This window comes from Patiria miniata, unplaced genomic scaffold, assembly GCF_015706575.1.
Source record: "Patiria miniata isolate m_02_andy unplaced genomic scaffold, ASM1570657v1 HiC_scaffold_19, whole genome shotgun sequence".
In the NCBI taxonomy this organism is placed as follows: domain Eukaryota; kingdom Metazoa; phylum Echinodermata; class Asteroidea; order Valvatida; family Asterinidae; genus Patiria; species Patiria miniata.
Genome location: NW_024037057.1, coordinates 5,617,365 through 5,644,981, shown reverse-complemented (window position 1 = coordinate 5,644,981; position 27,617 = coordinate 5,617,365). Strand labels below are relative to the sequence as shown.

Below are 27,617 nucleotides of genomic sequence, written 5' to 3'. Positions count from 1 at the left end.
CAGCCTACTCCCACCCAGCCTACTCCCACCCCCCCACTCCCACCCCTGATGCAGTATACCTTTCAAACTCAAACCCTACCCTACCTCAGACCGCTCCCACAACCATTCCTTCCCATTCCCCCCCCCATTCCCCCCCCCCCCTTCTCAGATGACCACTTTTTTTCTTCCAAGACTGTCCAAGTCTAGTCTCCACATTCATTTGTTGCCTTCACAAATCAGGACGAGACGTTTGAAAATATGGACCACATCAGACACATGATCCCACATTTACTGATCAAGACTTGAATTAAAAAACAACAACAACAACAACGTAATGAAGAATTCAGTATAGAATTTCCCCATTGCAGTAAAGGGGGAAAAACCACACACTAAAATCTGCACCACCAATGCAAAATGCAGTTAAACAAAAAACATTAAGGACATTTTCAGTGTGTCAGTTAATATTTTCAATTAGGGAAGGACAAACTCATAGAAGTATTTTTTTATTTCAGAACGTATGAAGTGCCAAGTTACTTACCCCAAAAGAGTGTCCCCAAAGGATCAGAACATTCCGTGCTACAGTCCATGATTTAAGATACTGGTTCTGAAATTTCCTTAACTTAGTCAGCTGTATGAACATGATGAAACTACATGTATCTTCCTTTAATGAAAATACATTTTGATAATTGGTTAAAGGGGCACTAGGTCCCGAAATCCCCGAAAATGTTATGTTTTGGATTGTTTACTTAGCCTATTTCAAACATCTGGTTGAAAGGAAACCAACCTAATGTCTTACCGTTTCTGAGAAAAGACGAAAAAAAACCCGCTTGTTTACATCGGACATGACGGAGTACGAATACGTTTTTCGTGTTGTTCTCATGTACGCTATACACGTTGTGTGTCTCGGGAACAGCGCGCGGTGACCAATCACCAATGCAAAAATTTGTGGTTTCTTCAACGTCCGCAAAAGGCGAAGACTTTACGCGTACGAATGAAATCACAACTAGCATCCAAACAGCTCGAATTTATGGGGTCGCAAAAGTGGACCCCGAAATTCGTTCTCGCACGCATAATACAGGAATAACACAAAAACGCCCAGTTTTGAAAGGATAGTTGTGTGGATGTTCATATCCTACTTTTAAATGTTATTTCCGATTATCATCATCTCGTTCAAAGCGCGTTTTGTAGCCCAATTGGGCTGTTCCAGGACCTAGTGTCCCTTTAATTCCGGATAAGAGTTGCAAACTCATGAAGTACGTTTTCTACATTGGGCCGGATTAAGCCCATTCATTGGCGTTAGGGGGTCATCCTATACAACAGTACCATCCGGTTCACGAGTGACAGACAGACAGTCAGTCAGTCAGCGAGATAGCTACAAAGAGGACAGTAGGCTGGCCCTCTGGGACCAGCAAAAATAAGAGGCTTGAAGGATGACGAAGTTCCAAATGAGTTCAGAGCAGTTTTGCAGTTGTCACCGATGATGGCTAATCTTCATTCCATGTGTACATTTGAAGCCGGTCGCAAATTCACATGACATAATGTGAGCTTGATCACATAACAGAATAGGGCTATGCCGAATATTCAAATATTTGATCGATTATCAAAATATTCAAATATGTATATTTTGATTTGAACATTCATAGTAAAATGCAACAACATAAAAAGGGGGGAAAAGTCAACTTTTTTGTAACAGAATTGCATTCTGGAAGCTTATTTCAAGATGTTGCCAGACACTTAAAGGCGGCTGATGTATGTGGCCAACAATAACATGCAGAATCCATGCCAAGCATGTGGAAATAGATTTTGACAAGTGAAATTCATTCTTTGCAATGATGTATTGATGTAAACCGTGTTGATATAAACTCTGATGAAACCTTTGTGACGGCATTTTTTAAACTGGAAATCGGATAACCGGAAATCCGCCTTCCGGTATAAATGAATACTGGATCAACTGGAAGGTCTAAGATTCAAATATTCAGTTATTTAAATAATCCCAGCCCTTTCTTAACAGAAGTAGTGCTGAAATGCCCTAGGTACGATTTACGAGACACTTATGCACTTTTGTGCCTTATTTAAATGCATGGATACCCTAAAGCAGTTGCATTTTTTAATGTATTTATTTCACATTTTAACTGGGTACCCCATTCAGTGGAATCCACTGGTCTCCCATGGGGCTGAGTAAAGAGAAAACAAGTTGCAGATTTAGATGTGGGAGAAAAATCCTAAAGGACTCTTCTGAGGAAAACCCCGAATCAAGTAGGGACTGAAAACCCAGTCCACATATTGGCCCAGGCAGGAATCGAACCGGCGAGGAAAGAACCGCTACGCCAACCCGACTCCCCTTACACAGAATTGTCTACAATGTGCACGAGTACCCACTTAACAGTTCCAGTTGGGTAGACCACTGGAATGCACGTTTGAACGCATTACCACCCTCGCTTGGTGCTCACACGAAGACGCTGCAGATTTATGCACATTCAGGATCAAATTAAGTCATGCGTACCTCCTGCCTTTTGCGCAAGCCTGTACTCGCGCATGTTTTTCCCCTTCAGTGAGGCTTCGAATGTGGTCACAAACGGCCATCTGCAGAGTGTACGCGGAGTCCATGGTTTCTACACTGTCCTGTATTTGTCTGTATAGTGTTGCTTTTACAGTCTCGTCTGTTTGTCCTATTTTGTCTCATTGTCAAGGAGTGTTGGTGGTACTTGTGTTGTTTGTCACTGTCTCTCTGTTTGTCTGTCTGTTATTATCATTCTTTCTTCATCTTCTACCTGCATCATAATCTGTTTTGGTTCTCATAACATCTGAGGGGGGAGATAGAGTAAATTTTTTATCCAAACTTTCATACAAACAAAAATAATGTCTGGTCATAACAGATTCTTGCAGAATTTTTTTAAGTGGATGGAAACTGTACTTCCCTGCGGCAGGGGATTTCAACGAAAAAAGGCTCTGGGTACAATTCATGGAAAAAATGTTGTGACCTGACGCCACTTCAGGGGTTGTGTACAAAGGCTATAGAGAGTCAAGCCAGTTTTCTAAGTATTTCTTAACAAACTTGGAAATGTTTTTCAGTCCTGGATTTATGTCTTATCATCAGTTTTGCCATGACTGACCTTCATTGAGATGATATATAAAGAAAAAAAGTGGAGTTAGGTTGCAACATTTTTTTCCAAATTCATAATTGGGACAAAGGCACTGCCAATCGCCTCTGGATAGCTCAGTTGGTAGAGCACCGGTCTTGTGTCTGTTGGTCACTGGTTCAAACCCAGCTCTGGTCAAATTCATTTATTCAACCAAAATCATGATCAAAGTGAAATCGCCTTTTACAACGGTCCTGCTTTGATTGGAACGTCTAACCCTAGGTCATTCTGTGACTCGGGGTCAAAAGTGTGACATTTTGTCCTGTCCCTGTTACCTTGGTACTTTGTGATTTGCCATTCAAGTATCATTAAGAATGACTTCAAATGATTGTTTTATTTGTTGGGTAGGCAGTTTGCTATTCATAATCACTCTTGGAGGATGACTGCATTAAGGAGTGCATCAGAATTATAAAATCATAGATGTCAGATGTGACAGGGACAGGAAAAAAGTGGACCCCAAATCTATAGAATGGCCCAAATGTATATTTCAGGTCAATCCAGTCAGTGAGAAGTTTGCACCACTCTGGTTAGTCTTCCATTTTGTTATGTTTGGTAATTAATGAACAACGTTACTCTTTCTTTGTTTCAGAGAATGGCATTGATGAGTCCGACGTCCAGCAGACAAGGTGGGTTTACAATCGTTCTTTTAGACATTTCGTAATTGATGCAATTGTTTAGGATGTTTTCAAACCTATAATTGTAGGTGACCAGGGATGGAATCGTAAAGATCAGACTTAGCCCATACATGACTTAAAGGGAAAATACAACATTTGCAAACATCAAAAAATAAAACTACCAAATCATTTTGAAATACCTTGCTAGACTGTTAGTGAATGACAGTGTAAAGCATCCTGTAAAATCATGGCACCTGGTATACTGTCATTTTCAAGAAAAGTGGTATTTTTGTATCAATTTCCAACGCTGATCAGCCGATCAGCGTTGGAAAAAAATGGGTTTTTTTTTTTCAAATACTGGCCCCAATTGACCATGGCACTTGTTTGCAATCGATTACAAACCTATGAACAGGTACGAGCCAGCTAGACTGGTTCCCTGACCTTACAATTCCCCAATGTATGTAAACTGCTCTGTTTCTTCTTATATGGAGTCAGGGAACCAGACTACAGGAAAATGATTGTTTTTCTTGGTTTTTATAGCATTTTCGAACCAGCAACCTCAAAAAAAGTCAGTGTAACTATATTTGCTATATATTTCCAACCCCCCAATTCCATCCATTTCTGAAAATTACAGTAAAAGCAAATGATGTATATTCCCTTTAAGCCACCCTTGGGTCGACCTGGTATTTGCCTACGCCGTGATGGAACCATCGGCATTAAGCAGAAAAGTAATGCTGAAGTCACTAAACTGAGAATGCATGTAATTCTCGTGGAACAAGCAGCATCTCAACACAAAATAATCGCAACCATGTTTATGTCACCCACGAAGCGACGACAATTCCACGGCATAGACAGTCATGTGACTTCTTTAACAATAGCGTGTTGATAATAATGAAACGACATTCCATGGCCACATTTATTAATTCACTCGTTTTTTTTGCTGCATGCTGATTGGCTACACAATGAAATAAGATGATCTTGATGCGCACACGACGTCTTAACTTCCACGCAGGTTGACTACGGTTGATTCCTGCCTGTCGAGAACACGTCACAAAAGTTGACATTTTTCAACTCTTGCCACCATTGATTTTGTTAGGGCCGACTGATGCCAATCGTCTTAATTATCATCGCAGTTACACTCGGGTCGCAAATATTTTGACTAATTTGTTCCCGACGGTCGTAGCTCAGGCGCAGCTTGATCCTGAAAAGTCGGTCACTGTATGTTCTGTGTCTTGGCAAGGTCAATCTGAATAGTGATCTAACACCCCTTCCCCTCCCCTTGGGCTGCCCCAAAAAAAGGGAAAAAATCATGCAGAAAAAGTAGCACGTGCCTGCTTTCCGCTCGGGCGCTCCCCCCTCCACGGCTAAACTCCCTCTTGAGCCAAACGTGGATCCACCCCTCTAAGGCAATATGAATTTTTGAAAAACGTTCTTGTCCAGGCTTTTTGAAAAAATGGAAGGAGGAGGTCCCTCTTTTCCCAAGATGGCGGATTTTCTAAGATGGCAGATGGATTCTTTCACTGTCTGGACTTTTTTGCTGATACTTTCGTGTCTAAAGGATCTGTCTGTCTTTCAACCAGTGTTTACACTAGCAAGCATTTTGCTGAAAACAGATAGACAAGATATATTGTAAAAACAGAAATGCGATGTGAAAATAGGCGATTCAAGAAGAAAAAAAGGAGGCAGGCAGGAAGAAGGAAGTTAGTGGGGAAGAGAAATTGATTTAATTTTTGTTTTGCTTGGCCTAATCTGCTCCTCTCCCTTGATCCTCTTTCTTGCAGTGAGAAGGAAGCGTCAAGCTTTGAAGGGGCCAAGTCGCTCAAGGACCAGTTTGAGAAAGGAGCGGTCAGCAACGTGGCGGTCAAGAAGAGCTTTGACCGGGACGCCATCACCAGGACAAGGGAGGACCTTGACCAGACCACACCAGGTGAGTGGCCCAACACAGCCAGGGAAGGCAGCATGGGGTGCATACCTATGTTCGGCTGATGCTCACGCGAAGACACTGTGGCTAATAGCTTTGCCACAGGAAGTCGTGCATCCTTGGCACACGATCCAGAACAATATGCACACACTGTGTGTCCCATCCACGGTGACTACAAATTCGTATCCTTGTGGAGACACACACACAATAGGGAACAAAACATTGTAAAGGTCTCCACAGGGCAATTTCTATAGATGAATAGGTCTCCACAAGGTTTTCACGAAATAGATATATGGGTTTATACTCAAAAACTAAGAATTTCCAAGGTGGGTTGATCTGTCGCAAATGAAAGAGTTTTAGAAAAGGGATATTAAGTCCAAATTTCAGCCAAGGAAACTAATTCTGGTTAAAACAAGAGCATTTTGAAACTTCACTTTCAAAATTGAACACTTTACTACACGAGAACAAAGAAATGTCTCCACAAGGATACAAATTTGAGAATGTGTGCTCTCAGAAGTGGTTAAAAGCGCCCTCATTTGCTGACGCACGGAGCCCATAGTTGCAGTCTCAAGTGCATCACAAGTAACTCACAAGTTGATCACAAGTCAAATCATAAGGCAATCATAAGTCAAATCACAAGTCAATGTTAGGTTTTGCCCTTCACCGACGTATGGACACTGTATACACAGTGTGGTACCTCCCAAATGAAAGTTTGGAAAAAAATCACTTGGTCGGGACTCGAACCCACGACCTCCTACCTTCTAGTGCAGACGTCTTACCACTCGACCACCCAGCTTGCGGGATCGGTTGGCTGGTTCGAATCTGATGTACATTTAGCAGCGGGTACCGCAATTAAACTATTCAAAAGATCACAAGGCAACCAAATCACAATTCCCATCACAAGTAAACGTCCCAAGTAACAGGAAGTAAAGAATGACATATATGAATGCTTTTGTCATTAGAATAGCCTAAGACTAAATGCCTTGTGAGGTAATGGGCTCCGTGCTCCTACGAAAGAGGGCGCCCTTTTACCTAGCAACGACGTCCCATGGGCGGCACATTTAGCTGGTTGATGCGCACCGTTCCTTGTGTGTGACGCACGTACACCAGTGGATTTGTACTATGTACACACAGTGGTACAGCAGCGCGTTGCGACAAAATTGCAGTCAGGCAAGATGGCGTCGTTCAGTCACCCCCAACTGTACTATCTTTGCCGGTGAGGGGGTACTTGTGAACGGAGCAGATAGTATGTGATGGTATGCTTTGTGGTGGCTTGTGAGGACATCAACTGGATGTACAGCAACTGAAGAGTTTATTCCAAAACGCGATAAACGCTAGTTTGTTACCGTTTAGAATCCCACCGTCTCCTGTCTGCCCAAAATCAGTGTCCACAAGTTTTATGTAGTTAAATACAACTTAATGAATTCATAAGGCGAAAAGTGAAGTTTAAAAGCAGCTGTTATATCGTTTTTATTCTTTATAGTTTCATAATCGTTGGAATTTTTCACGTTTTTTTCAAAATGGATACATTGCGTTTTGAATATAAACTCTTCAACTTCTTGCAATGGATATTTTGACCTTAAACCATGTTTTTTTTCCCCACCTCACAGAAGACAAACAAGTATCTGAAAGTGAACCAGTACTGAGACCCGATGTCGTCCGTTCAGCCGACAGTGTTGACGACCGTGTGGCCATCGCTGGCATGCGATCCCTCCGAGACCAATTCGAGAGAGGTGACAGCAGCCTGTCCAGCTCCGGCAAGTCCTTTGACTTCCAAGGGGAAATCCGAGCGGCGAAGGAAGCAGAGGTACAGGCCACGGTCGGACAAGTCGCCGAAAGTACCCCAGTCCGGAGCGAGGATGTCATCCGCTCGGACGTCAAAGCCGATGAGGTGAAGACTTCTTCAGGCGGTATCCGTTCACTCAAGGATCGTTTTGAAAAGGGAGCTGTCAGCAATATTGAAACCACACCGGTAAAGCCCGTGATTGAGGTCCGTCCCCTTGAGGACTATAACCCAGGGGATTCCGAAAGTGGAGTCTCTGAAAACACTCCCGTCGTTCGGGATGATGTGGTTCGTTCCTCCGAGAAGGTAGATGATGGATTTTTCAAGGCCGGTGGTGCACGGTCCTTGAAAGAGCGCTTCGAGCAAGGAAAAGTCTCCAATATCGAAGGCAAACCTAAGGAGAAGATTGAGATCTCGCCAAGATCTCTGGAAGAATACGGAGCAGATCAGGATTCTATCGATCAAGGGGGAGTTTCTGAAAATACACCTGCCCAGCGGGATGATGTCGTCAGAGAAGGCAAAGGGGAGGAGAATCCAGGCATCAAGAGGGGTGCTGCTCGCAATCTGCGAAGCTTGTTTGAGAAAGGAGAGGTGCACAACATCGAAGAGAAGCCCAGAGCACCCCTGGAGCGGTCTCCAAAATCCCTGGATCAGCTGGCTCCGTCCACAGAAGGCGTCGTTGAGAACACGCCGGAAGTCCGTGCAGACCTCGCTCGGGAGACGACCGTCCGTGACGAGCCGATGAACATTCAGACTGGCGTATCCCGCTCCTTAAAAGACCGTTGGGAAAAAGGGGAGGTGGAGACTGCCCCTATGAAGCCGAAAGAGGTCGTCGACATCAAGGCAGAGCTGCGGGGACAAGGCCAGGTTGCCGAGAGCGAACCAGCGGTGAGAGAGGATCTTGTCCGCGAATCATCCGAGATTCCAGAGGAGACTTCGGCTGGGGCCAGTTCGCTCCGGGCCCAGTGGGAAGCTGGAGAGGTGACCCATGCCGAGAACCGGCTGCAGAAGGAGGAACTTTCTCCCAAGAGGCTCTCCTCCTACTACGATGGTGATCAGGAAGAGGTGGAAGTAGCTGCCAACGACAAGATGGAAGAAGTAGTTGAAGAGGAGCAATTGGTTCAGGCTGAGGAGGAACAAGCGGTGGAGCAACAGGTGGAAGCTGAGGAGGAGCAATCAGCAGAACCCGAAGCTGATCAAGAAGTGGAAGCTGAATCCGAGCAAGAAGTTGAAGCCAAAGGGGAACCATTGGTGGAACTCGATGTAGAGCAAGAGGTGGGAGTCCAGGAGGAGCAGCTTCTTCAATTTGATGCTGAGCCAGAGAAGCAGGATGTGGAAGAGGATGAGGCAGTCAACGGGCAGCCGGAGGAGGAGAACCAGCAGGTCATCAATGGACACACAGAGGAGAATGGTCTTGAGTCGGAGGTTGCATCCCCCCAGTTGGATGGAGAGGAGCCCACCACGGACTTTCCAGAGCAGGTATTTATTCAAGTCCTATCTTGTGTGCTTTGATCCCAACCCTGTCAGAAGCAAAACAGCCCATTAGGTTTAAAAGTCTGTGGGACCCATAGAGCTATATTAAATTACTAGAGCGCTAACTCAATATTCTCCGCACGGAGACGCTTTGAAGCCGTCCTGGGCGCAGACATTTTGAATTCATGTGCGTGTTTGTAGAACATAATGAAATTAGATGGATTGAATTTTGAAAGTGTACTCTACATGCAACGCGCAAGTAGAACAACTTAGTGTGTCATTGATGGTTCAAAAAAACGTGACGGCAAAAAGCATCTGCAGCGAATACGCGCACGCGTTGCGCTGTTTGCGTAGAGCAAAATGACACGCCCATATGCTGATCGTGCGTTTCGGTTTTGGGCGTATTAGCTTCGATAACGCACCGGTATGGAATACAAACGCAGATATGCAAATAGCCGTACAAAAGCCGTACAAAATTTCTAGGTCTCCAAACATGGATGCGCCCAGCAGGCATTACTTTGTATACGAAGTTAGTGCTCTAGTAATTTAATGTACATGTAGCTCTATGGTGGGACCTTGCTGCATTGAGCCATTTACACCAGCGCATAAACGGCCAATTCTGAAACAATGAGAGCTAGTCCCATTGAACAATGCCAGAGCTGTATCCTGCTGCAGTTGGTGAACGCAGACTCTGAGGCATTCTGGCCTTGAGACTTTTGACCTGATGGATCTTGCTACGCTCAGCAGGCTCGTCATTTTGACAAGTTTTGCATGTTGCTGCGTTTAGCAGGGTTTCTAGCCAAAATATCCTTGCAGGTTAGGGTGAATTACATATGCTGCATATTTAATTAAGCTGTAATTGATTGTCATTCATTGTAGAAATGGTGACAATTTTCACCAAAAGTGTTTGAATTTTGCAGAATGCCAGTCACGTTACTGTATGAGCGATGTCACTTTCTCATCATAAATGCCACTGTTTCAGAAAAATGGGAAAATACATCGTTTTATTCCTATTCTTATTTTAACTGGGTAGCCCATTCAGTGAAATCCACTGTTCTCCCATGGGGCCCAGTAAAGAGGAGACAATGTGAAGAAATTACAGTTTGAGATGTGGGAGGAAAACCCCAGAAGAATATTCTTAAGAAAACCCACAGAACCCAATCCGCATAATTGTGCGGGCAGGGTTCGAACCCGGGTCACAGCGGTTTGAAGCTGAGGAAAGTACCGCTACGTCAACCCGACTCCCCAAACTTGTTCCATTATGGTTCATGGTGTTGAGGGTAAGATTACAAATCACAAAAAATTATGTGATTTCACTACAGCACATCCTTTGTCTTTGTAATTACCCAGACTGCACCAGGACAGGACATGGCATCATGGGAGATAAAGGCTGCTAGAGCGGCAGCCCTGCAGGATGCCGAGGAGGCTGCGGATGAGGGCACGCCCGTGGATGGTGCAAACACCGGCCTGTTGATTGATTTCTAAAACGGCTTGCCACATGAGTAATCACATGACAGTTGGATTTGACGGCGACATCGGTGCGGGAGTCAACCATTGGATACGACATGTCACATGATGGTCACGTGACAGTTGGAATCAAGACGCGGAAGGGAACTATTTTACCAATTTTTCAGGCTACGCCTGCAAGACTATATGCTTCCAGTAGAGTTCAGTTTATAAGTAGCTGTTGTTTTATTTTGTTTTTTGCCAACGTGGAAACTGTTGCTATCGCCAAGGATATATGATACAGCATCCTCGCTACCTATGTGTTGCCGTAGAAACGCATCAACCTTCTTGGATTGGATAATGCCGATGTGTGCCCATCGTGCGCGTTAAAGTTGTGGTGTAATGTTGCGTTGGACTGCGATGTTGACAACCTTGATTAAAAATTGCTGATTTGAAGAGCGAAGCCCAGAGTTGATTTGCCTTGAGAAACACCAGAACACATTTAATTTTTTGTTTTTGTTTTTAACAATTGAAAAATAAGGAGAAACTGAGGAAGTAATAATCTTGCAGCATGAGACTGATGTTTAATTTTAATACGTTTGAACATGTTGGTGTTGATCCGGACAATATATCGCTAAGGAGAAAATGATGTCAGCTATTATTGGCCACAGAGGGTGCTCTACATGAGGGCGCTCTCACTGTGCCATGTGATGAATTTGCCTAGCAACAACCTAGCAACTGCACGCCACACCCTGCCACAAGTGGACGGATTGCCCGCTCCAGCGAAAGGATTGTGTTTGAAACTGTTGGATAAACGATGGGATAGAAGTGTGGAGGAAATATCGCTTGGATGTGTCAGCGAATTGAGAAATGTTCAACCTCATTCCCAGAGACGTTGTTGTTGACACACTGCGTTACCTCAGTGAGGACTGGGATGATGTGTACGCTTGACCTTTGTGGCGGCAAAGGTCAAAGGTTACAGGTTACAGATGGATGAAAAGCGGTTGTGATGCGTTTAAAGCCGCGTAGTCTACTAGGCAAAATTTTTATAAATTTGGCCTTATAAGCCAATTGGCTTCTTTTTTTTTCAGTACCACCGTTGTCATAGTTACTGCTGTAGAGTTTTCAATCTTTGTTCTTTTTTTTTGATAAAATGCCTTAAATGTCAGTATCTAGCCACAAGCCTATTAAGAAAAGTGTACAATTTGATTTTTTTTTTACAAAATTGCAAAACAAAAATGTACAGAGCAATAATAGCAGTACATGTAGAATGCTTGTTAACCATTTCGTTTAACTAGGGACGGAAATTTACCTATATTTTAATTTATGTATGTATTTTAATGCAATTTTTTATATTCATGTGCACTTGTACCAGTAGTATCAGTGATGTGTTGTAGCCAATCGTCGTGCAATGTCGACAGTGGTATCTTTTAATTATTCGTGGAATCGACCTCATTAGCATATATCAGGATTATTTTTACTTTATATGGATCGCGACAGGTTTATATGAGAAACGTGGATTGCAAACATTGGGAGAAACTTCTTTTAGGATTTTTAGGAATTGTGAAGCATTGTTGATTGATATTTTTTAGTTTTGAGTATTACCATAAACTTTGGTTGGGTTTGATAAGTACTTTCTGCGAGTACGAAGCCAGGTTGATGTCAGGCGATTTAAGCAGAGAAATTTCACCAACGTTGAAATGTTACCCTTATGGAAAATTCTCTTTCACTTTTCGCATTCCTTTAAAAATGAACAGGCGTTTTGTGGACACCAGTTGGCATAGTTACCAAAAGTAGGCCTTCATGTATACATCATTTGGAACATCTAGAAATTTGGTTAAGTCTTTCTTTTTTCCCAAAGAGTTTGAAACAAGTCAAACACAAGTCAATCACAAGTCAATCACATGTCACACACAAGTCAATCACATGTCAATCACAAGTCAATCCCAAGCCAATCACATGTCAGTCACATGTCAGTCACATGTCAATCACATGTCAGTCACATGTCAATCACAAGTCATCCACAAGTCGTCCAGTTTCAAGTCAAGTGACAAGATATTCCGTTGAACTGTGACAAAGGGATTTTTAATTCTTATTTTATTTTTTAATACTTCTTTTTATATTTTAATTGGGTAGCCCATTCGGTGGAATCCACTGATCTCCCATGGGGCCCAGTAAAGAGAAAACAATATGAAGAAATTACAGTCTTAGATGTGGGAGGAAAACCCCGGAAGAATATTTTGAGGAAAACCCTCGGAATCAAGTAGGGACTGAAAACCCAATCAACACATAGGCCCAGGTAGGAACCGAGCCCGGGCGGCCCAAAGCGGTGAAAGACGAGGAAAGTACCGCTACGCCAACCCCACTCTCCTTTTTTCATTGTGACTTTTCTTGTGATTTGATCTGTAATTTGACTTGTGATCGACTTGTGATTTATACTTATTTTTCCCAATACCTATATGTTCAGGCATGCAACTTTTCCTCGGATCAGCTGATTTCCTCTTTTTTTACTCCCCATGTGTGCCATTGAAAATAGAAAAACACTGTACAAAGTCTGGGAAAAATTTGAATTTCCGCTTTTTTTTGTGATTTCCCAGTTGCATGCCTGTATGTTCCTCAATACATGTACCTATATGTTCCCTAACCCTATCCCCAACCCTAACCCTAAGGATTTGGGGGAACATAAGGTATTGGGGAACATCAGGTGGACCCCATTGATTTGACATCAATCCTGTTTTATTACCCCATCCCTTTATTTCCTCACCCAATTGTTGCAGCTGCCTAAACCTCCCATACTCGTTTACCACCCAAGCACCTCTTTGTTCTCTGCCCAAGTGCCGCCTTAGAGGTGTGCATCAGAGCCGGGTACCTGGGTACTCGATCGCTGATGTCAGGAACCGGTTCCAGATTGTGGGATCGGGTACCCGTAACCAACTTTACAAATTACTTAGTAGCTTCTCAGACAAAAAAAAGGAATTGGAATGCCGTTTGTGGAGAATTTTCAAAATGAAAATAGGTTTACATGTACATGAAAAACCAAAACAGATATCACGTTTTATGTGCATTTTTTTTATGTGCAACGGATCACATCAGAGACACACAACTTCCAGAATTTGAAGTTTGGTGTCGGGTTTATTTTACGGGTTTCCGGATATCCGTTTTTACTTCAACCCGTTTTTACTGCTACCCATAAATGCACAACACTAGTTCCCCTTCAACTGAAAAAAAAATTAAAAAAAATTTGAAAGTACTAATTTGTGATGCAGAGCTGTAACGGTTGCTTCCTTAATTCAAGAGGGTCCATTTTTTTGTAATGATTTGGGGTCGGATTTAAACATCTATGCAAAAGAGTTTGATGTCAGAGATGAAGAAAAAAAAAGTTAAAATTTTAATGTGGTAACAGTCTTAAACACTCTATCATTGTGATTGTAAACTGGTTCGTCATCGGTGTTTAAAATATTGTGGTAGTAACTTACACGTACGTTGCCAATAGTGTTTGTTATTGTATAAAATCACATGCGGCCATTCCTGAATTTGGATGTTTGTAACTATGGCTTTTGGGAATGGCAATATATCGCCTAGGGCTATTAGCCAAAGCCATTGACTACAAAAATCTACCGATATGTACACGCGCGTATGCAGTATTATAATGAACATATATAAAACCCCACCAAAAAATTAAAAATATTAATACAATTAACAGTGCTATCATCAATTCCTCGTACTGTACAGAAACAAAAGATCAATATTTTAATCCGTGCCCACTACGCATGCACGGGGAACTATTACACGTGCACTTGTCTCATGCTTAGACTGTTTCCCGCCCCCTCCCAAGTCCAAATGAGAATGGGGTCAGGGAACCAGGCTACCTCATGCTACACTGCATGTTATAGCCCTGCGCGTCACGCGTGCGTGCAAGCGTCACGCGCGTAAGTCGGAAGTTTGTGCGCGCATGTCAGACGTCAGTCGGGGCTATGATTGGTTAAACCCCATTGGGCGGGCTCAATGAATCGATCTATTGTGTTCAAACCGGACGTATTTTCGTCAGAAGGTTTCAGCAGACATTGTTATAGTGGTGGTCCTATAAAGCCTTTCCGTCATCTTTTGTGACTTGTAAAATGAAATGCACTCAAGTACTGTTGTGTTGTTTTAAATCTGTCATTATAAAAGACAAACATTTAAAAGAGGTCTTTCTGTTATGTAATTATGTATTTTATATCCTAACAATGTGTTGCATGATTGTGTCAAATCGCTACTTGAAGGGGCGGGGCAAGTAGCTATCAGGAGGGAGGTTCAGTAGCTCGATAAAGAGATATTTTAAGGGTGAATTTGGATGACATGTTTATGAACGATTACAGTTGCGAATGGTGTTGTTTTTGAACGCAATGTATTTTAAGAGGGGGACAATTTCTTCCTTGATGACTTGTTCGAAGATTGTAGTTCTGTCGCTTGTAAAAAAAAAAGCAGCTCATCTGAAATACACTTTTTAGTGTTCCTGCTCTAGAAAAACTTTGGAACTTTTAGTACCATATCAGGCGCCTATCCACAAGACGTAGATGAAACTTTTTAAAGACCTATATTTCTCGTACTAAAGGAAAGACACTTATAGCATTACTATATTAAAATGCCTGAAGTTTGGATTGGAGGATACCTATCTGTTGGACGTGGCATTAAATTGTCACAACTTTTATTTTTTGTTTTAGATTTTCCCTTACATTGTAAGCATTTTAACAAAGTTAGCCTAACTTGGACACTGACAAAAGCCACTATTAATTTTAAAAATTAATATGCAGTTTATTGTACATGTTTGGTCAAAAATTCCAACACAAAATGTTGGAGTAATGTTGATTTTATTTTTTAACAATTTAGTATCCTGCTTTTGATTTCGTAGATTTCTTTCACCTGATGAGTTTCTGAAGATTTGATATGTGCAACATTGGTATTTGGACAAAACACTGTAAAAAACATAAACTGAGCAGTAGAGAAATTAGAATACGCTGTCGCCATTTTTTTTATCTAGTGGCTCAGCCAGAACAATTGACAAAGCTATGTTTCTTTCGCACTCGCCTTTATTACATCTTTTTTTTTTCTTTTGATGTGAAAAGCTTTTGTAAGTACTGAAAACGAGCGTACTTTTACTGCAGCTCTGTTTGAAATTTTATTTAAAAACATCGCTGTTCTCTAAATGTTTTGCTTGCTTTCTTAAAGTCCATTCCTCTTTCTATATTTTTTTTTTGGGGGGGGGGGGGATTTATTTAATTTACACTGATGAACAATTGAATAATGGCTTGAACATTAATTTCCAAAAAGTCGTAGCAACTATGTTGAACTATGTGTTAAAAAAAAGGTTTTGACGATCATTTCAGAAACATTGTCACTTTACTTGTACTTTATACATGTAGTAGAATATTCAACGCTTAACTTTTAATGGTGATTTTTTTGTTAAGTGCCTTGTTGTTATCTGAATGTCATCCATCCATTGCCCACTTTAGAATCACGGCCAGTTCAGAATCACAAATTGGTAACTCACATAAGCTCAGTGAAAATAATGTGCAAGTTTTTAAAATGCCTATTTAGGAATCATGTCCCGTTTAGGAATTGTGTACCGATTAGTCATCTGGCCGTGTAAGACTCTTTTTTTTTTCCTCTTTTTTTGGGGATTAAAAATCTTTACAAGTTAATATTGATAAACATCTGTAGTTGTTAATTGAGCAGGCTACCCGCCAAAATGAATGCATTCATGTAGAGTTTGTGCTGGTAACCAGTCAAATCTGCCTGGACAAGAGCTATGCTATGTCTGTTTGTATCAGTAACTATTTCTACCTTTTAGAAAATCACTTCTTTTTTATGCAAAGTTTTTCTTGGGACCCTGAAACCAAACAGCCAAAGATTACCCTTAACAAGCCTATTTTAGGAATATTAGCAATGAATATTGACTAGTGATATAAATATATTGCACCGTTGGACGTATAACACCTGAAACTATCCGTATTAAGAGTTTTGTTATATAATAATATAGGTCATGCAATGCTGATTATGAGGACATCTGTAATAGCTGTATTTATATATGAAGTTATTGATATAACAATTGTTACTTTCAACCAAATGTTGCTTATCAAAATGTGTTTAGTTTAATCTATGCATGGCTGATGAATATGTAATGAGAGAAATAAATTTGCTCAACGGTGATTGGTTCGCAAAAAAAAGTGGGCGGGGTCACATGTGACTCTTGTTCGTGTTTTGTACATGATAATTTACATTCAGCGTTCCCCTAGAAAAAATAAAATTTAGATTGTGCACTGGCGTGCAGTTTATTGAACAATGATAATTTCGATTATTTTTTTCAGGAGAACACATACTAATGTATGAAAACTATTTGACATCCCTGGTTTTTTTGGTGCCGGGGAGGGGGGTAATTTTATTAAAAAGTGCACTTTTTTAAACATTTCAAATAATGTCCATGCTTTTCCGGACAACTGAGGGCGCTGTTGCTGTGATGACATTTCTGGGAGACACTTCAGTTTGGGGGTTTTCTGTTCAAACTGTGAACCCAAAATTTGCTCATTGAAAACATTGTGAGAATGGGTTGCTAATTGGCTATGCTGCCATGTACTCACACAACAGCAAATAAAAAGAAAATTTATGACAGCAAAATATCCAAAAGTGTAGCAACTTTTTGAGCTCAAATAGCAGCTGTAACATTGAGGTTTCAACCCGGAAGTCGAAAATTGAAAATAACGTTAAATGAGACACAAAATGTGCATTTTCAAGGATAACATTATTTAAAAATTGCATTACATGGCTCGTTTGTGTTCTCTCTTTGGGTAAAATTACACATTCATTTATTCCTATTCAGTTCATGTGTCCACGTGGTCTGCGCAGTGAAGTTAACTGCGCGTGCGCAAACCACGATTTGACGATTTTCACTTCGGGATACACAGCCTTGAATCGTTCCAAAAATCGAAGTTTCAGCAAAAGTAAAGAAAATTCTTGTTGTAAAATAAAGTTGCCACACAATTTCGAAAACTTTGTACTGCGCTGCACCGTGCTTTGCTGTTAACGTTTTGTGCTCCTACTTGTGCGCAAACCATGTGTTCTTCCCATCAGGTTGTTTTGCTTGAAAATGGCATCATCTTTCAGTTGGCCCCAGGTTCACTTTTATAAGCATGTAATGTTCAAATCAAATGTTAACGTCTCCCTCTACGGTTTGATATTTCTGAAACACTACATGGAGGAATAAGAATTTGGCCGGAGAATGCCCTCCATCTCATCATTTGAAGTTACCACAGCTTCCCGCAAAGCCTCATCTTGTTCGCGACTGAGATCCACACATTCCTTATGCAGCATATCTGACACCTTATCCTGAAGTACATTTACTCGTCGTTTCAAAGTTCTTCTTTGAGTCTGAAGGAGAGTCACTTTATCCTTCAACTGCTTCTTCGTCATATGTTTGTTTGGCATGGATGAGGAGGCAGAAATGGCCTGGTTGCTCTTGGACTTAATCTTGCTAGTTTTGGCCATGAGGTCGCTTCGGTGTACCCGGCAGACAGTACATCTGCCCTCTTCTTGAATTAGAAATCTGCATTTCCTGTGCCTTATTGTCCCTTCAACATAGGAGTCTTGCAGGGTGATGTTCACTGGAATTTGGCCATTCCCTCCTTTTTCCGCCTCTACCAACGCAGGGAAATCCTGGTTTCCGACACAGACATACTTGCTGCTTATGTCTTTGAGCATTCGGCGGACATCTTCTTGACTCAAACTCTCCCCAAACTCCAGCCAAGCATGATCCTCACGGGCAATACAAACACCACTTATGACAAGATCCCATCTGGAGTTTGGAAAAATGGTTAAATAAACCGCAGGGCGGCAGGTTGATGTTGACATTTTCATGATCTGCAGGCATCCCGGACCTTGCCACGTGACCAAACCGACATCTTTGGCTGCTACTTCCACATCAGCCATGGACAATTCTTCTTGTGCATCCCCTGTAAACATACAGCATGTATCGCAACTGCTTCTCTCAAAGGTGACCGGAGTAATGTAGCACGACGCTTTCATCTTTTTGTGCTTGACCTGCACCCACCATCTCTTGAGCTTTCCCTCACAAACCTTGCAGACAAACGGGGGATGGACATCTTGTATGTCACCAGCAACGGAAATACCCAAAGCAGCCACAATATTTGCAGACAGTTTCTCCTTCTGTATTGGACGGCGACCTTTTTCAATGGACCTCTCCACACCGCACAATCTGCAGATACCTTGCAAACACTGCCTGTGTTGCGGCATCTTCATCGATTATCTAGAGAAAGAGAGAACAGCTTTTTTCTTAATGTCCAAAAACACAATAAATTTGCCTACTCTTATTCTTAATCAGTGTTCACCATTTTAACTTAATTTTCTTCCATGCATAATAGTATAAAATACATGTGTATATCCGTGGAGGAATAATTCTTGGAAGGCCTCCCAAACCATGGGGGAATGACCAACCCAACAAAATTTATTTAAAAAAAGTTTTAAAAAATTGCAACCCCCCCCCCCCCCAAAAAGGCAAAATATCCCGCGGAAAATTAGAATGAAAAACTAGTTCCTTTTTTTTTAGCAAAGCTCTTTTATTAGTTTATAACTTGTTTAGGCCTTACATTGTTTAGCTTATTTTTATCACTGAAAATTGAGTTGGTCTGCAAGTGCAACATTGAGACAGATTTCTACTTGACGATCAATCAGTCATTATTGCCACAACATTCTTTTTACTTGTTATTGTCCTAAAAAAATAAATAAAAAAAAATTTTCTAATTATAAAAAGTCAAGTCAAAAACATGATAAATCTAATGTAAAAAAATGTGAAAAATAAATATGGCATGAAAAAACACAGCTCTACTGGAAGCATTTCAAATTAAGTGACTCCACAAATATATGTAACTTTTTCAACAATGAATAAACATTCAATCCTTCAATACCATAACACGATTAATAATGGCTTAAGATTTAATACGAATCCTCAAAAATATATTTCTTGAACATGATGAAAGTTGATGTCCAACAAAATGTCAAAAGAATCCAGAATTCACAAAAAATAAGTCTTGAAATTCTATTAAAATGAACGCAATAAGTAACGAAGATTCGTATCTCACCGTTCATGATCGTTTTTGAAAGGAAAAAACAACAAAAAACGATCCCCGAAAAAATTTGTGGAACAAACTGGACACTGAAATGGAACACACACGAACGGACAAAGAAAAGCCCAACGAACGAAATCGTCATGTTTACATCAACTGCCGACCACTGGAAAGCCCCTAAAATCGTCAAAATATGGAATCATAATATATGAAATATGCCAATATATTCTAGAGGCAACAACGAATGTATCTTACCATCGGAAAGTCCGATTTTGGCGAACGAAACACCAAATTTTTTCGCTTTTCGAGAGGAATTCGCTGAAGAAAATCGCGCATGAGGTATACTGACACTGGGTCACTGTACTGAGCATGCGAAACGTGTTGTATTCGTGTGTTTAGTTTTATTTACTCCATTGACAACGAGCGATTCGTTCCTCCACTGTGCATCAGTACAGTGTGGCCACTGCTTGAAAAAAATTTCAAGATCTTGAAAAATTGAGACCCAACTTGAAAACTTGAAAAAAAAATGAAAAAGCAAGAAATCTTGAAAATTTTCAACTAAAAGTACAAAACCATACGTTTTGTAGAAACTTTGACAACTTTTTCCACTGAACACCCGAGCTTTTTAGCGACTTTTATTTTTACTTTGTAATTCTTTTAGCATTGGCGCGCTATACATGTACTTACGGTCAGACCCTGCGGTGTATGTAAGCTCAGGCTAGGCACTGCGACGCGCGCTTCATTACAAGAGGGCATTGTGACCGTTTTAGCCGATTTTCGGCTAACTTTGACAGAATTTTTGTTAAAAAAGGAGTTTGACTGAAAATTTGACAGAATGGATTTTTTGGCAGATTTCTGGCAGGATTCTGCAAAAATAGTATTTTGACAGAAAATTAACAGCAAATTTGAAAAAAAAATGGCTCATTTGTTGAAAAGAGCTTCAAAAAACCCTTTGCATAACGGGGACAGGTTGGCTGGTCTAGTAATTTTCATAGGCTTGAAAAATCTTGAAAAATTTTAGATGGCGATCTTGAAAAAAACAAAAAACAGAGTGGCCACACTGCTGTGCATGCACTCGCGGCAGCCAACCCTGTTCTGTCGGTCAGTGGGCGCGCAGCGGGAGGCCTCCATGCCTTAACCACTGGTCAGCCTGGGTCGCTAATTGGTCAGTAAATACCCTGTGGGGCTTGGCGGGCCGTTCAAACTCCATGGGTTCTTATTCCTCCATGGTAGACTTATATCAAAAATCAAGCTCATCACCTCGGAAACTGCACATTTGTGGCGCGGCCTATTGCCATTTTGCAATAGGCTGGCTACGCGCAATCATTACCGTGTGATTTTTTAATTCACGAGGCGGGATTCAGGCTTATACACGTAATGCTTATAATTTGCATGCCTCCTGATGTAATCAGGTTCACTGCTTGCTACCTGGCCCATTTTTGAAGTCCGTTGGACAATGGGAAGGGCTGATGAGCTTCACAGAATCTTGTGAAGGAAGTGATGGGGATGACATTCTGGGTAATTTATCATGACGTATATAAAGACATCCAGCTGCAGCTGTTTAACTACTTTAAGACCGCGGTTAGTAATGCGCGCAAATGCTATCCGAAAACCTTCTCATTTGCATACATTCCATGCCATGCCGGATGTGATTTCTTTTTCATTGCCGACCATGTGGACAAATTTAAGGTCGCATAAACTTGTGATATGCAATTTGACCCTTCGTGAATTCGAAACGGAACCTGAGCAAGTGCCGGGAATAGACGATTTACAAACAGATAAGTTTTACAGATTTTCCTACAGAACGGAAATAAGCATTAATGGGAATGAAAGAGTAGTGACTCGGCCGAAACGGCCGTTTAAACCTTGCAGGGTCGTGGTCGTAATGACGTCCAGGTCACAGATCAGGCAAATTCTATCCAATCAGAGCGTGAATTCATCAGTCCTTCCCAGCGTCCCGTTTTTGCAGGGCGGGGTGGTACGAGCGAATTGGTTGGTCGTGATTACGCCCTCTCGCGGCGGTGGATTATCGCGGCGGCAGGCTATCCTGCGCCTTAATAATGTATGTGCAAATACATGTAGAACACTATGCTGGTCCCTCTGGGAAAAAGCCCAGAGTTAAATACCGAAGCTGACTTGCTCGACACTGCCACGGCACCAGCTGTGAAAGTCCACACAAGAAAACTAAACTGGGATGAAGAATCGCCCCGACCAAACACACACGAACACACTCGAGCTGTAGACCAATAAATAAACCATCACTTGAACTAATAGTCGCGACCCGGCTGCCCCGTATGTGTCCCCGGAGCCCCCCGTCACGCTGCCCGGTATGCGTCCCGTGCCGGCCTCAGCGCCGACTTCTGACCCATTCGCCATTTATTCACGAACGCTTGACAATTTCCCCTTTCCTCCCCTCCCCCCCCCCCCCAACACTTGATGGTTGCACAACACAAATTGATTCCCGTGCTAGTGAGAAAATAATAGCCTTTTTTTCTGCTTGAAAAGTCGATCCGTTTTACACAAAATGGGAGCCAATGTCAAAATGGATTGCGAAATAACGCCTCTATAACGAACACCGCTTAAACGAGCCTTTGGCTATAACGAACGTCTTCTTTGGCTCCCAAAAAATTCTATTATATTTTGCACAATCACTATTACGAACAATCATTATAACGAACGACCATTATCACGAATATTTTTTACGGACCCCATCGTGTTTGTTACAATGGTGTTCTACTGTATACGAAAAACACAGCATTCGAATTGACCAATGAGACCTGATTTCGGAATGAAATGACGTCACGATTTAGTAAAGTCGGCTCCGATTGGCTGAGGCGTGAGATCCATTAATCTGCATGCTTTGACATATCAAACGTTAAACAGGAGACTTGGCTCCGTTGATAACAGGTGATACTAAGACTACCCCCCCCCCCCCCCCCACCCCCCGGCCCCCCCCCTCCCCACCCGCTTCAATCCCGTCGAATGAGGGCGCTTTTCAGCTGTTCTGAGCCTTCTGATAAAAATAAACCTTCGGACTATTGCATCAAATGTTCGGACTAACGAACCTTATTTCATTTTCGGACTAACGAACCCCCTCTTATGGAAATTGAGTGCATTCGGACTATCGAACCTTCGGACTATCGGACTATCGGGCGGCCCCCGGATGTTTCACCCATGCCACTGGGCTTTACACAGTTAGTGATATCACTGCATCAGATTTGAATGGGCCTTTTCACTCTGATGTAAATTATTAATGGGGTGTAACCGTAGGCATATCCCTATGCGCCCACCGTTATGGTCCCTACATTTGCGCTTGGGGCATTCCCCTCATAAAATACCCCCCCCCCCCCCAACAGTCTCTTGAGAGATCGACACCTTTATTTCCGTGTAATTTCACTGATTACTGACTGACCTCTTTTCCTTTCTTAATATGCGTCAGCCTTATCTTGCTAATTGGTCCCGTGGGGGAAAGATTCAGGCCCGACCTCAGCCACCCCTGACATGCGCCTCTTTTTGTAAACACTCGGCACCTGTCACTCAAACACCTGTGAGAAACATTAGCCAATTCATTATGCTAATGAGTTTAGTTTGTATGCCCATCACCCCTGTCGTGCGTTTTGATGAGGTTAGAAAATTAAACAAGGGTCGGTCGTTGGCTGTCGCGGTTTGGCTATAAAAACATGTTAATCAGGGCTATGGAGGCTGGACCATAAAGGAATTTTTGATCACAATATTTTGCTTGTGTCTTGCAATTTCAGAACAAGGAGAAGCAAAAGTGTGGCTTTTTACTTTACAATATGATGGGAAAAGATCCTTTCATTCTTTTGAGGATTTGTGTTTCAGGATCGAATGCTATTTATAGTCTTCAGTCCTGGTCCAATAACTTGGTACACTATGTCATTTATCGGGTGAAGTCATGCAGTTCGTTTTCGAATTCGAAAGCGTAGGACTTCATGTGTGATTCCCAAGACTTGACTTTAATATGTTGCATGTTTCACTGAAGGGCCCATGCAATTTTAAGTCTGTCCTTAAAAATGCACCTTTGTGTCCGATTTAACCTTTTTTTTTCTTCAATTTTTTGTTTTGCCATTTTGAAGGGTATTGTGGTACTTTTTTACGCTAAAGCGATTTTCCATATTCATGAGCAAAACTGTGATGTCATTCTGAGCAGAAACCTCAATATTGCAGCTATTTCAGCACAAAAAGTTGCTAGAATTTTGAAAATGTTGCTGTCATAAAACTGTCTTTTCTTTGGTTATATTCATTATTTTGTAAGTTCACGGCAGTAAGCCAATGAGCAACCCTTTCTCACAAGTGTAAGCCAAGGAGCAACCCTTTGTCACAAGTGTTTTCAATGAGCAAATTTTAGGTTCACAATTTGAACCAATAAACCCTAAACTGAACAGTCTGTTCCTGAAATGACATCACAGCAACAGCGCCCTCAGTTGTCAGGAAAAGCGTGGACATTTTTTAATGTTTAAAGAAGTGCACTTTGCAAACAAATTAACCAGAAAGGGATGTCAAATAGTTTTCATACATTTCAGAGGAGCAGAAAGTTGCATAAAATGGAGAGAAAAAAAAAGAGTCACTGCATGGATCCTTTAAGGTTACGAAGATCTGTCATCAGATTAAGCTTGTACTTGTAAGAAAGTTAATTCACATGTATGTACTTCTTTCAAGTTGGCATGTTATTCCAGCCCGATAGATTAAAACTTGTTTCAAGGAAACTTCATCTTAACTACCGTGCTTCCTCTAATCTCAAAAACTCATCGGACTCATAAGCTGATCACCCAAGCCATAAAAACTACTATTGTGCTGGAAACTCAGCCCCGTCGTTCCTGACAAGCGGGAGCCTAATTCGAGGAAACTTCCACGAGAATTTCATAATTTTCCCCCCTCCAGCCCTCACAATCCCCCCATTGTATGGTCCCTCCTCGCCAAGCCAGTCACGCACATTTCACAGACTTTTTTTTTCTAGTTTCACCATGGTTTCACCGCCATAGTACCCGACGACCTCACTCATGCAGGGCTCTGCCGTGAAATGCAACCCAAGCACCGATCGGAAACCGAGGCCAGCGCGCTGCTCCGCGGAACAATCCGCGGGGGAACGGGCTTTTTTATGATATAAATGCCCGGCTCGGGTTTCTCACCCGGGAGTATTCTCCTTTCTCGGGCTGTCTTTGGCAATCTGGGTCAGCAACATTGCCCCGGTGTTTGTTACACTACTGTCTCGCATGCACCGGGCCGCCGTACAGCTAGCCTTTCAGTTCAGAGAGACAAGACTTCTGAGAGCTGGGTTCCGGATTTGGTGAAACTTGAACGGTCTCACGGATCAATCAGTCCCGTCTTAGGTTTCAAGCTCGAGCTCGGGAATGGCACTGAAGTGTCTTCAGCTTTTGTCTGTCATTCCGAATGCTCGAGTCAATACATCATGGGAAATATTTCTCTCTATTTTTTTCTGCTTCTGTCTGCTTGAAATTCTCTTCCCTTTCTCTTTTGGGGGCACGACAGATGTTATTCGAGCTACGTCCCAATTCATCATGTGGAGAGGCGATAAATATGTCTTATTCAGAATTTGCCAAAATAACCTGGATGTATTAATATATTTCCTATTTTTTCGGTCTGGCATTTTTGAAAGTCTAGCCACGTGCGGGGAATTCGGACAAGGGTCTGGGTCATAACTTGTCTCCAAGTTTCTAAATACCAGAATCAATTTTAAGTCTTAAATAGCAAGGTTTTATGACAGACACTAAAAATACTGGCTTGGGGGGGGGGGGGACAAATTAAACGTCATTCATTTTACAAGTAGGAAAATGGCAAGCAGGTGTGGAGATATACCGTTGTTTGAGTTCCTGCATTTTAAAAGAAATTCAATAATATTTTTCATAAGCCTTTGAGATGCATGTTTTGTTGCCCGAGTTTTATCTTCTTAAAATTCAGGCTTTGACTTGTCCACCCTCATCCCATCATCCGACCCCCATTTCACACGAACACAGTTAAGTTCGTGAAAAAAAATACGCCCAGTTTATTGCCTTAGCTTTTCATCTGAGTCCTGCTACAAACCAAAAAATCAATAGGCTTCATTAACACATTGTGAGTTGGGCAACACCAGCAATCAATCAAACAGTGCACCTTGAGGATCGTATAACAAAGACGGCCTGAAAATGTGAGATCAACCCTTCCACACACAAAAAAGAAGAGATCGTCACCCGAAGATACGACGATCAATCAAATCTGACTTGTTCATCTATTATACCTGTCCAGAGTCTGGTGCAGCTCCCATACGATTGCAACAAAAGGGGCGGGAACCATACTATTGATTGACATGCGCATTAAGTCACAAAGCGATTTCGTGATTTATGACCGTACCATGCAATTTAGGGGTGTTGCGAATTTCGTTTGCATTCATTTACAATTAAAGTAGGCGTTTTGGGAGACAATGTCATCCATGTGATCGGCTGGAATTTACGTGAATTAGGAATGGCGTGGTGAGTGAAAACTGTGACTGTAATAATCAGAGGTTTAAGGACAAAATTGACTTCACGGGATTGAGCAAACATTCTGGCTCACCTTGTTCAGTAGTAAACTCGACCGTGATCCGGTCGACGTAAATAATACATCATTAGCAAAGTGGGTTGGCAATCTTAAAGTGTCTTTTTATCCCTGTTTTGTCCGCCAATGCCCCGCACTGCGCCCTCCCGTGGCTACAGTATTCAGCAGACGTCAAAGAGAAGGGAAAAAACCCAAGCAATGTATGTCTGGCACTAAATTGGCCAATTCTGTGGGGTTGCCGTGTCGAGTGTGTATTTATTGGCAATACATATGTGTACATTCTCGTTGGTAGGCTCATGTGTTGAGTCATACACCGCCAACTATTCAACTATAGATGCGCACTTCACTTTTAGGTGACTGTACGGAACTGACTCGGTGATACAGCAGACTTTCTAGTGCATTCACTGCAAGCATTATCTCGCTGGGACGACGTACGATTATCATTTACATCACCGCCGCTCGCACTGCTGCGCTGCATACCGCACACGATACAGTGCTCGCCGGCAGAATTCTTTTAGACTCAGCGCAAGGAAGTTGGCCGTCTGCGAAACAAAAATCGACTTTTTCTTCCAGACAAAGTGAATCATTTGTTGACCAAGGGCCATTCTAGCTGTGTGTACTGTGCGTGTGTGCTGGCTGGCCTTGTGATGTTGCATGCCAGAAGCATTATAGGCAGCCACACAAATTGAACTCCTGCTTTACCGCAAGGCAAATAGATTCAACCGGTGCTGTTTGTTTTGGGGAAAATATTTTGCCAGTGTTGCTGCCGTGAAAGAGAGGACCATTTTTGGAGTGCAGCCGATTCGAAGGAAACACCGTATATTTTTTTGGTGTGTGTCATTTATATCTGTTTAATTCGAGAGGGATAGAGTTAATTGTTGATAACGCGATGATCGGGTCTGTGGTGGTGGTGATGGCAGCGTGTCTGGCCCAGATGACGGCCGGGTTTGCCATGGATCTGTCCGGTCGGATCACCAAGCCGACCTGCGTGGACATCCCCGTCGATCTCGCACTCTGCCAGAACATCGGCTACAACCGGATGCGGATGCCCAACCTGCTGGACCACGACTCCATCTTCGAAGTCAAGGACCAGTCGCAAGGGTGGATCCCGCTCTTGATGGTCAACTGCGACAACGACACCCAGCTCTTCCTCTGCTCCCTGTTCTCGCCGGTCTGCCTGGACCGGCCCATCTACCCCTGCCGGTCCCTCTGCCGGAAGGTCCGGCAGAACTGCGAGCCCATCATGCTGCGGAACTGCTTCCCCTGGCCGTCCATGCTGGAGTGCGACCGCTTCCCCGAGGACAACGGCCTGTGCATCCAGTCGGAGATGCGGCAGAGGAACGCCACGGATCAGCCCACCCAGTCCAGCGGCAGCATGATACCGTCGGGCATAGGCATGTCAGGTGAGTGGCGTACACGCCAAGTCAATAATACCAATCAATTAACTAATTGAAGCACCTGCTGTACACTGAAGATTAAGAGGACAATAGCCCCACGCATTTACACTGACCACTGTGCATGGTGTGCCCATTCTTTCCTTCATGGTGTGCCTAACTAATATTAATAATACTTTCAACATGTTCAATTCAGAAG

The 27,617-nt window shown here is 42.4% G+C and overlaps 3 protein-coding genes across 10 annotated transcripts in view; 2 read left to right on the top strand and 1 right to left on the bottom strand.

The window, feature by feature from the left end:
• Window positions 1-11,584, top strand: part of LOC119725503 (protein-methionine sulfoxide oxidase mical2b-like) — a 95,536-nt gene extending 83,952 nt beyond the window's left edge. For all 7 annotated transcript variants that reach the window (XM_038196912.1, XM_038196911.1, XM_038196909.1 and 4 more), the window contains 4 exons: window positions 3,709-3,745; window positions 5,515-5,660; window positions 7,265-8,916; window positions 10,261-11,584. In XM_038196912.1, the coding sequence (XP_038052840.1) occupies window positions 3,709-3,745; window positions 5,515-5,660; window positions 7,265-8,916; window positions 10,261-10,395 (1,970 nt within the window). In that variant the 3' untranslated portion in view covers window positions 10,396-11,584. The remainder of the gene's footprint in view (window positions 1-3,708; window positions 3,746-5,514; window positions 5,661-7,264; window positions 8,917-10,260) is intronic.
• A 5,589-nt stretch (window positions 11,585-17,173) lies between these two features.
• Window positions 17,174-19,834, bottom strand: LOC119725502. The gene is made up of 2 exons (XM_038196908.1): window positions 19,728-19,834; window positions 17,174-18,655 (listed from the first exon to the last, which is right to left on the bottom strand). The coding sequence occupies exon 2, from the start codon at window positions 18,646-18,648 to the stop codon at window positions 17,581-17,583; it is 1,068 nt and encodes a 355-aa protein (XP_038052836.1). The 5' UTR covers window positions 18,649-18,655; window positions 19,728-19,834; the 3' UTR covers window positions 17,174-17,580.
• Window positions 19,835-26,018: 6,184 nt separating this feature from the next.
• LOC119725501 (secreted frizzled-related protein 5-like) overlaps window positions 26,019-27,617 on the top strand; it is a 28,771-nt gene continuing 27,172 nt past the window's right edge. Inside the window, exon 1 of one of the 2 annotated variants that reach the window (XM_038196906.1) lies at window positions 26,019-27,427. In XM_038196906.1, the coding sequence (XP_038052834.1) occupies window positions 26,914-27,427 (514 nt within the window). In that variant the 5' untranslated portion in view covers window positions 26,019-26,913. The remainder of the gene's footprint in view (window positions 27,428-27,617) is intronic. The other variant, XM_038196907.1, reaches the window with a different exon arrangement.